The sequence below is a fragment of the Trypanosoma cruzi genome (assembly GCF_000209065.1).
Source record: "Trypanosoma cruzi strain CL Brener chromosome Unknown tcruzi_1047053505983, whole genome shotgun sequence".
Taxonomy (NCBI): domain Eukaryota; phylum Euglenozoa; class Kinetoplastea; order Trypanosomatida; family Trypanosomatidae; genus Trypanosoma; species Trypanosoma cruzi.
Genome location: NW_919539.1, coordinates 1 through 9870, shown reverse-complemented (window position 1 = coordinate 9870; position 9870 = coordinate 1). Strand labels below are relative to the sequence as shown.

Genomic DNA, 9870 nt, shown 5'->3' with positions numbered 1-9870 from the left:
GATGGCATAGGTCATGTTCGTACGGAGTTGGATGTTATCAAAAGCGGCCGACAGGGTTTGTATCTTGTTGCGGGTGTACCTTGGGCAAAGAGTCGACATGGTCGTTTCCCAATCCCACGTACTGTCTGCTGGATTGGCACCGCACCACTACCCATTGGAAAGGCTCTTTCCTCCATGGTGTTGTACCCCGATAATACTGCAGAAAATGGTTATGCTAACATCACCGTCATGAATGCCACGATGAGTGATGAGGATGCCACCTCATGGTATCACACGCTGCCTACCTCCATTGCATCCTCACCTCCTGCGGCCTCAAAGAATGGAGCACTGCGTTGTTTTGTAAGTGTGAACACATTGTTGAAGAAGACTCGTTTGACGTATGTTCTTGAAATAACTTCGGAGAAGCAGAATTCCGATAATGGAAAGAAAATCCAGGCCTCTGAGTGGCTATATACACGCCCACAAGGTGGGAAAACCGCTCTCCATGATGATTTGGGGACAAATGAAATACTAGCTGCGTGTCTTGCTCGCTCTGTCGTCATGCGAAACAAGAGTCTGTCGAAGGCCGATGGCCTCAGTAAAGGTATGTTGCACGAGTCCCTGCTAGATGGTACGGTTCCCGAAGCTGTGATGTATGAGGCATGGCGAAGCGTGGCTTTGGGAAGAAGTGCTGTTGTGACGATGTCAATTCTGGAGAAACTTTCTCAGTCTATGGAGGTGAACGTCACGCAGGAAGTTCGTGAATTGGCCAATGCTCTTCGTCATTTTCTATTGACTTTCCTTGTGGAACTGGATTGGATTGCACACGCCGACAATAGCATCCTTCGTGATATCACGTTTCTTGTGCTTGGGGCTGTCAACACTCAAAAACTATTACCGGGACGTCGCGATTCGGCAGTACGCGATGAAGATTCGTTTGTTTCTCTGCTCGCACCCAATGAACGACGTAGCATGTATTGGCTATTAAGACAAAGTGATATGTGGTTACCACTGGTAGCCGCGCTCTTTGCTTGGGTGAATCATATCCCCCTTAGTAGTGAGGATGAGGGCGAGGGCGAAATTCTTCTGGAGGATGTCGTTCAGAAGTGGGAAAAAATGGCTGCGTGTGAGTCTGGCGGAGGTCGCGCGTTTGATGATCTCTTAAGGCACTTACGTCGATCTCAAAATACGTCCAAATATCAGCATGCTCTGGTGGTTCTTATGCGTGGCAATCTTTCGCTGCGCGAGATCGCATCGTTTGCCGTGTGGAAAGATGATGACGTGCGAAATCCTTTTATTGTTTTTTTGCAGCTTCTTTTGGAAGTGGCTGTGGCGTGTGAGGATGCCGCGGAAGCATCTTCTGCCCCGAACGTGGACATAAGTCAAATCGTCTTCTTTGCCGTCCAGGAACGCCTGCAGTCCGATGGTACGCTTGGGGCATTATTGGAATTTCTGCATGAATGGAACTTCAGTTTCCTTGAGGACTGGCCGCTTACTGCCATGTCCGGTGGCCTGCCGGTGGTGTATCTCATCCTCCACCTCGCCACCGCTGACAGGAGCGGAAAAACGCAGGAGTCGCACCGCTTCGTCTCAAGAGCGGCGCAAGTGTTGCGTTGGTTGTGTGGGGATCGAGTGGAACGGGCAGCAGAGGTGCTGAACGCGTTGTGCGCCGCGAAAGTTCCTCTTTTAGCGCTCTGTTTCACCGAGCGTCAAAGAAGAAATTATTTTAGGTCTCCTGAAGCCCCTCCGAGCGGGGACATCTATGCAGGAGGCGGCGGTAGCAATATCAGTCGGGCCATGCACCATATCTTGGGCTCCTCCACGGCGTCTCTTCTGAGAGGCGCCCTCACAGATTTGGGGGTTTGTAGTCCCACAGATGACACGAACAGTGAAAAGTTTATCCTTTTTTTGTGGACACTTGTGCTGGAGAATGACGAGTCAGCTGCCTTTAACCCCAATCTCCTGCAGCTGCTTTATGAAGCACTTTTTGCAAGCAGTGGGGCAACGCTTCAGAAATCTGTTCCCAGGGCCGTCCTGCTGCTGGAATTTCTTCGGCCTGTCTTTTTGTCAACGTTCCCGCGAGTGTTCGCTGCGGTGGGAGATCAACAGGGAACTGTAGGGTGTGCACTTGCCGCCACTGCGGTTTCTCCGACTTTACCGAGCGCCGCCGTGCTGGGACCGCCACTGGACGAGACGGAAAGTGTTGAACGTGTCTGGATAAAGACGCTGCATGAAATACGGCGATTGATTAACCTGCACGTTGCGGACTGTCTTGAAGTTCAGTGTCTTTCATTGCTTTTCAACGCCTTTGAGGCGTCGTGTACCACACTGTCTGAGGGACCCCGCAGCGGGAGTGAGGCGGCAACCGAGGACATACCCTTTACCTTCTCTCCGGCAGAAATGTACTTTTTGGCCTTGCAAGTAATCTCCAATGAACCACCGCGCTTTGTGGTTGCCGTGGAAGTCATGCGGCGAAGAATACGTTCATATGTCCTGCACAAAATGCGACTGGCGATACAACGTGCAGACGAGGGGTTGTTATCGTCGAGGACGTCGGAAGTGGACGACGCCAAACCCCTTCTGGGAAAATTAAAAAGAGACACGCTGTGGTGGGACAGCAAGGTGTATCTGAACGATGTGGCGGAGAATCTTGCGCTAGTCATCTCTGCCTTTGAAAAGGCAGCACCGCTGTACTCCCACGCCGTGTTGTTTCTTTTTCTCGATGAATCATTGGCCCTAATGGAGGATTCGGAACTGGGACGTGGAGAAAAGGAGGAGAGGCCGGTTTCAGAGGATGTGCGAGGTGAGATGCTTCAATGTGTTCGTCAAGCGGCACACTCCCGGTGGGCGAAGCTGCACCGACAGGAGAAGAAATTTCTTTTCCGTCTGCTCTCACATCGTCTTTCTCTTCCCGATCAAGAGAAAGCGGAGGGGGATGTGTACCATCGGAATGAAGTGCACCAACAAGTTGTCAGGGATATGGCCCGCATGAAAGAGGCCCTGCAGCAAAGGAATGTGAGTGCAGCGTTGTTGAGAGCCGTACGAAAAGATGCTTGCCATTCCTCGTCCCGTGGAGGGAGTACAGTTCACATGGATAGTAATGATGATATGGGAAGCGGCATATCAATGTTTTCAACGGAACTCGAACTTCTTTTTAAAGAGGAGGCTTATGTACGACAAAGTTTACAGCGACACTTGAGGCAGGAGTATGATAACCTTATTGGTAGTAGCGCCTTTTGTGCTGCTCTGGGAACATTGTATCTGGCGCTGCGGGAGGAACAACGTCGGCGTGTGTTTGTTGTCTTTGTTATTGAACAGGAGGACATTTTATTGACATTTGGTTTTAATTTTTTTTCTCTGATGAAAGAGGCATTTCGACGTGGGGTGCGTGTGTTATGGAAGAATGCGATGGAGTGTTTTCAAAGGCAGCTCCGCTATCTTCTATTGCAAGAGCGGGAGTCACGGTCTGCTGTGGAGGCCGTTTGCTTTGTGGAGCACAAAATACTCGTTGATCTCTCCAACCAGCAGTGCGCCGTGTTTGACGCCGAGAACAGTCTACGTCTTTCTCTTGTAGAGGAGGAGGAGGCGCATCGCGACACCTTTTATGAGCTCTTTGCGAGGGAGGAGATGATGGCGCAGCGGCGGTACGAGGCGCGGCTGGAGGAGGAGGCGTGGCGCGAGGAGGAGGCGCAGTGGGAGATGGAGCTGCAAAGGCGTCAAGAGGAGGCGGGTGATGAAAAGGGGGCGGACACGATGAGGCGGAGCAGCCGACAGCACACCTGCCTTGAGTGGCAGCAGCGCCAACTTGCCGCGACGGAAGAAAAGGGATCGGTGTTTTTGCGGCAGCCATCGCCACGAAAAGAAATCCAAGCACCATCGCCGCTGCCAACATCATCGTCGTCATTGGCGCCTCCTCCTGCGGCAACACGAGCCGCAGTAAAAGCAACTGCAACACCACCTGTCGAGGCGTTACCGCCAGCGAATGCACTGGCGCCACTTATCCAAATGGACAGCACAACAGCGACGTCTGTGGAGGCTGGCGGGTTTAACGCATTGTTGGATGCCTCCGAGTCGCTCTTTGGTGCCTTTTCACGACTGCAAAGGCAAATTATAACCACCGTGGCTCCACCACCAACCGCGAGTGCCAAGAACGACACTTCCAACGTATTTACGGCCATTGCGCCGTTAAAACAGGAACGAGAAGAGGATAAGGGGGAGAACGAAGGAGAACGCATGGAACATTTTCCCAGGACGTCTCCCCCAGTGATAACATCTGCCCTTAAAACGTCTCCATCCATCACGGAAAAGAAAGAGGGATGGGACGATGTCTTGGAGGACATGTCGCCCCCGTCCACCCAAACTGGCCGTGATGATGACCTGGCGAAAAAAGAACAGGGCGCCTTAGAAAAAACCCCTACGAGCCATGAAGATAGCAGCAAACGCCTTCGGCTAAGAGCGTCTACAAAAACGAGTAAAATTCGTGCCCCACGACAAAGACGTCTTGGCGACGTGCTCTGCCTTGAGAAGGCACCTGAGGAAAAGAAAGAAACGGATATCACGCACCATGAAGAGAAACCGCATGAAAACGAACCACAAACGCGGAGCGAAGTCACTGTTTCCAAGGGAGATGTTGCTCTGTGCGCCTTGGAGGAGAAAGAGGTGTCTCCGTCTGTGGATGATGACAAGAAAAAAGTTGCAACTATTGGCTCTCATGACGCCGATCAAACCTGGACGAAGCAGGCATGCAGTGGTTCCGCAGAAGGCGACCAATTCCCCACGATGGAGCTGAAGGCTGACGTGCCGCAAGTGTTGATGGATGAAGCGAAAAAGAAGGAAGAAGAGGGAGAAAAAGAAGAAGAAGTGCCGGCCCTGCGTTCTGAGACGTCAATGCCCTTAAAACGTGATGAGGAGACAGCTCGTTTTGCCCTCTTTCGGGAAGAAAGGTTGGCACGTGCCCTTTTATTTCGCTGTTTCATTCTGGTGGCGTAGATGTGTCGAGATTTATTTATTTTTTTTTTGTCTCTTTTGCTTCTCGCGGGGCCGTGAGGGAAACACACGACGAATGACGAATATATACATCTTAAAGGAGGGTGGCTCCGCTGAAGGGAAGTTCCACAAAATGTCATTTGGCTCAGCGGCATCCCTTTGACTACTTTATTGTTGTTGTTGCTGGTTTGCCGTCACTCTCTATTTTACTTTCATCTGCTTTTGTTCCCATTTAACCAAAATATTATTATTATTATTTAAATGTAGGGTGTGGGAATTTGCTTTTTTAGGGAGGAGGCGTCTCTGAGAGCTCCAACTGGGGAGTCAACAAAAATCCCGCAGCCACCGGAACGAAGGAGGTGACGGAAGAAGAGGGGCGTACCTGGACAGCTGCGGGGAACAACAACAAAAAAAAAAAAATGGCAACTACGGCGGACTTTTTGGGGAAGAACTGCCCCCACTGCGGCGCCATCGATAGCCTGGAGACGGACGACGTGCTTGGTGAAGTGGCATGCACGGAGTGTGCCATTGTTGTGGCTATGGGACTTGAAGAGAGCGTCTCCACGCGATACGACAAGGACGCCACATATGATGATGTTGACCGGCATCGCAAGCGTGAAGATACGAGTGTGTCTACGCTTAATGCTCTCTCCTTGTCGTCCTCGGCATCGAAAACACCCGGTGGGGACACGACGGCCAAAATCATACTCCATCCGGCCATGATTAACTGTATCCGAGGCCTGCAGAAGAAGTCGGCGCTGCCAGAGCAGGTGATTGGCCGTGCGGTTGAGTTAGCGAGGCGGTTTGTGGGTGGCCGACGGGCACGTGGTCAGCGAATTGAGAAGCAACAGGATGTTGCAGCGGCCTGCTTCATGATTGCGGCCGAACAGATGAGTCACCCCGTGCCACTTGCGGAGCTGCGCCATCTTGACGCCGCACTTGGCGATGTCGAGTATCGGCGGGCAGAAATCGTCAAGGAGACACACATGGAGGAGGAAGAGCGTCGACTTAAGGCCATGTATGTGGACAACCTCCTTACAATATACCTTCGAAAACTTAGTCTGCAACTGTCACTCTACATGCCGCGCTGCAAGCGGCTTTTGGGGGTGCTTCATCAAGTCGATTCCCTCCGCGAGGTGGGGGTTGTGGACAAAATTATCATGTCGTTGTTGCTTGCACTCACATCGCGCAGCTTTCAGTGGGAGAAAAAAACAACCGTTGTGGACACCACACGCAACAGTGTTATCGGCAGCACGAACAGCCCGGAGGCCATCTGCGCCAACTTTGCAGCCAAAGCAAACTTGGATGTCGGAAAGGTCAATAAAGTCATGAAAACCGCGAACGAAAACCTGCAAGCGATCTTGGCGGCATTTGATGCCACGGATAGCACGCATGGCAATGAGAATACGAAGAAGGAGGAAAAAGAGGAGGATAATGACAAGTCTAGCAATATGGCGCCCGTGACCAAACGCATGAAGGTGGAAAATCCGTAAAAACTCACGTTGTTCCTTCTTTTTTTTTTTTTTTTTTTTTTTTTTTTTTTTTTATGATGTCTCTTTCTCACGTATGGACTTTTTTGCTGCTGTTGTTGTTGTTTTTGTAATTTATTTGTTGTTTGTTGTTTGTGTGGCCGCACTGTTCTTCAGTCGCAATTGTTGTGTTGTTGCAACGAAATTTACTTTGAGGAAATTGTTCCATTTTATTTTTTTTATTTCGTTACTTTCCTTGCACTTACACATATACCACATGTGTTACCACGGATGCACTGCAGTGGTTGAGGGTAGAAAAGGAAAACTTAAGGGGGTGAAGAAGGGAATTCATGCAGAAGAAGCAACTGCCGCCGAAATTTTTTGACCCGGTGAGCTTTGGAGGAGGGAAGGGTGCGAAGCACGACGATGAAGAGGAGGTTGAAGATGACTTTGACTTGGTTGCCGTCATGAAGGAGATGACGGTGCATGAGCGCCGCAAGGTGTATGCGCTGAAGGGCATACTGGATGAATACAAGAAGGCCCGCACGAAGTTTCGCGAGGAGCTTGCCATCCTTCAAATGGACCATCTGCGTGCCGCCCAGCGGCTCCACGACGTGCGCGCCGCGATTGTGCGCGGGTTACGCGATGTGACCGAGGAGGAGATCGCCGCGGTGACGACGACGCTGGCCTCCGGTGTGCAGGAGATCCCGTCCGACGACGAAGACGGCGAGGAAGGGAAGAGCAAACCTCAGCCGCGGGGGGCAACGGCGGGTACTGACGAGAAGGCGGCCAAGTCCGTGCGGGTGGTTACGCCGCAAGAAGAAAAGAGCCGTCTTGAGGTTGCCGCGACCGCCGCAGATGGAGGCATTCCGGACTTTTGGCTGACCGCAATGTGCAACGCGGAGGTGGTGGAGTCTATGATCACGGAACGTGACCGCCACGCCCTTAGTTTTTTGCAGGACATTGTAATGGAGTACGTGGAGGATGATCCGCAGAAGGGCGTTCGTTTGAACTTCCATTTTGCCCCGAATGAATATTTTACAAACACGGTGCTCAGCAAGACGTACCGCATGTCTTTTAATGAGGATAGCGGGGAGTTTGAGATTGACTCCATGAAAGCCACTCCCGTTGAGTGGAAGTCACCGGAAAAGAATCTCACTGTCATTTTGAAGAAGAAGAAGCAACGTCACAAGAAGAGTAAGAGCATCCGCGTGGTGACACAGGAGGAGAAGTGCCCGTCTTTCTTTACCCTCTTTACCGATCCATGCAGGGACGAAGATGACGACGAGGACGATGATCACGACGACGACAACGGTAAGGACGGCAAGCATAGCGGGGATGCGGGTAAGAAAGGGGATAAGGAGGACGATGATGATGACGATGATGAAGAGGAGGCAGAAGCTGAACTACACATTGAGGTGGGGCAGTTGTTGATGGAGGAGATTGTGCCAAAGGCCGCATTCTTCTACACAGGGAAGTCGGTTGATCAGACAGCGCAGGCATTACATAATCAAATTCAAATTCAATTTGGTGGCGATGACGACGACGAGGACGAGGACGAGAACGATGATGATGAAGAGGATGAAGACGCGCCAAACACGCAGCCGCGGCTCATCCAACACGGTGGAAAGGGCCGTGGCGGTGCAGGTGGTAGTGGTGGCCGTGGTGGCCGTGGTGGCCGTGGCGGTAAAGGGAAGCAGGAATGCAAACAGCAGTAGACATGTAAGGCCAGCAGAGAAGGAAAAGAAGAAAAAAAAAAAAAAAAGTAATTTTCTAATGTAAATATATATATATACATATAAATATATATTTGTATATGTTTACAGGCCCAGCCTTTCCTGTTTGTCACCGCGCCAATGTGTGCGTGTGCGTGTGTGTGTGTGTGTGCATCCCCCATACCTTACAGACTCTGACATGCATGCATGCATGTCTGCCGTCAATAACCGCATAAAAAACACAACAAGTGCGAGGAGTGAGGGAGAAATGACAAGAAGTAATAACAACAATATATATACATATATATTTTTATTTATTTATTTTAACGACACACAGCCAAAGAAGAGGACTACAAGAGAAGACAAATTGAAATAAAAATTTAAAAAAAAGAGAAAAAAAAAAAAAAAAACATGGAGGTGCACGGAAAGGAGGAAAGAGAAGATGTTTTGACTAGTTTCTTTCACCAGAACCTTTTTACCCCTCCGTAAAGAGGCGGCTTAAGAAGTGTGGGGCGGATTAACAAGAATTTATTAAGCAACAGGAAGAGGAAACATGAAAAAAAAAAAAAAAGAAGAAGAGAGAAGGAGAAAATATTCTCAAATAAAAACGTAAAAGAAGTAAAAAAAAAAAAAAAAAGTTAATCTTGAAGAAAAAAGAAAAAGGAAAGGAAGAGGGAAAGAAAATAGAAGGAGAAAAAAAATAAGACGCAGATGAAGGAGGACACACGCACGCACACACACAACCGGCTATGTCCGCTTCATGTGCCTCTTTTCTCATCGTGTCTTCTCCCCCTGTCGCTTCGCTGTGGCTGCAGACCCACACGGCCACGAAGCCCGATGAAGAATGGGTGAAGAGCTCTCCCACTGCCGTTTTTGACGGAGACACTGACGCGCGTCAGCACCACTCTGTTCTCTCTGTCTTTATTCTCTCATGTTATCTGTTGTTGTTTTTGCCGCGCAATTGCCAGATACTACTCAGTAACCACAATAAGCAACACAAAAACCAACCTTTTATTTTTCCAAGACAATGTCCTGCGGAGACGCAAAGCTCAACCACCCGGCGCCCGACTTCAATGAGACGGCGCTGATGCCCAACGGCACCTTCAAGAAGGTGGCTCTCACCTCCTACAAGGGCAAGTGGCTGGTGCTCTTCTTCTACCCGATGGACTTCACCTTCGTCTGCCCCACAGAGATCTGCCAATTCTCGGACCGTGTGAAGGAGTTCTCTGACATTGGCTGCGAGGTGCTTGCCTGCTCCATGGACAGCGAGTACTCCCATCTGGCCTGGACAAGCATTGAGCGCAAGCGTGGCGGACTTGGCCAGATGAACATCCCCATTCTTGCCGACAAGACCAAGTGCATCATGAAGTCGTATGGTGTGCTGAAGGAGGAGGATGGCGTGGCGTACCGTGGCCTTTTCATCATCGACCCGAAGCAGAACCTGCGGCAGATCACCGTCAACGACCTCCCCGTTGGCCGCGACGTGGACGAGGCCCTTCGCCTTGTGAAGGCGTTCCAGTTCGTGGAGAAGCATGGCGAGGTGTGCCCCGCCAACTGGAAGCCCGGTGACAAGACGATGAAGCCGGATCCCGAAAAGTCCAAGGAGTACTTTGGTGCTGTCGCGTAGCGTGGCGGTTCACAGTCTCCATTGTGACACTGGTTTTTTTTGTTGTTGTTGTTTTTGTTACTTTTATTTTGCTACGTTTTTTTCTTTTGTTATT

The 9870-nt window shown here is 50.4% G+C and overlaps 4 protein-coding genes across 4 annotated transcripts, besides 17 other annotated features; all 4 read left to right on the top strand.

Moving 5' to 3' along the window:
• Window positions 1-4373: a sequence feature (areas not merged during assembly with more than two copies in the genome that could not be assigned to a particular haplotype).
• Window positions 1-4968, top strand: Tc00.1047053505983.40 (uncharacterized protein; the record flags this gene model as incomplete). Its single annotated transcript, XM_801124.1, has 1 exon — window positions 1-4968. A coding segment is annotated over one exon (4968 nt), but the record flags the coding sequence as incomplete, so codon positions are not given.
• Window positions 4374-4978: a sequence feature (haploid, non-Esmeraldo-like haplotype).
• Window positions 4803-4840: a microsatellite.
• Window positions 4979-5786: a sequence feature (areas merged during assembly that could not be assigned to a particular haplotype. This can correspond to areas where the two haplotypes were merged or to regions with more than two copies in the genome that were merged during assembly.).
• Window positions 5204-5228: a sequence feature (AT_rich).
• Window positions 5385-6458, top strand: Tc00.1047053505983.30 (uncharacterized protein; the record flags this gene model as incomplete). Its single annotated transcript, XM_801123.1, has 1 exon — window positions 5385-6458. The coding sequence occupies one exon, from the start codon at window positions 5385-5387 to the stop codon at window positions 6456-6458; it is 1074 nt and encodes a 357-aa protein (XP_806216.1).
• Window positions 5787-5893: a sequence feature (haploid, non-Esmeraldo-like haplotype).
• Window positions 5894-9870: a sequence feature (heterozygous, Esmeraldo-like haplotype).
• Window positions 6475-6511: a microsatellite.
• Window positions 6539-6631: a microsatellite.
• Window positions 6785-8152, top strand: Tc00.1047053505983.20 (nucleosome assembly protein-like protein, putative; the record flags this gene model as incomplete). The annotated part of the gene is made up of 1 exon (XM_801122.1): window positions 6785-8152. The coding sequence occupies one exon, from the start codon at window positions 6785-6787 to the stop codon at window positions 8150-8152; it is 1368 nt and encodes a 455-aa protein (XP_806215.1).
• Window positions 7706-7748: a microsatellite.
• Window positions 7969-8024: a microsatellite.
• Window positions 8217-8252: a microsatellite.
• Window positions 8292-8321: a microsatellite.
• Window positions 8439-8476: a sequence feature (AT_rich).
• Window positions 8532-8559: a microsatellite.
• Window positions 8706-8786: a sequence feature (T-rich).
• Window positions 8796-8871: a sequence feature (CT-rich).
• Window positions 9177-9776, top strand: Tc00.1047053505983.9 (tryparedoxin peroxidase, putative; the record flags this gene model as incomplete). The annotated part of the gene is made up of 1 exon (XM_801125.1): window positions 9177-9776. One exon carries the CDS (start codon window positions 9177-9179, stop codon window positions 9774-9776), a length of 600 nt encoding a protein of 199 aa, XP_806218.1.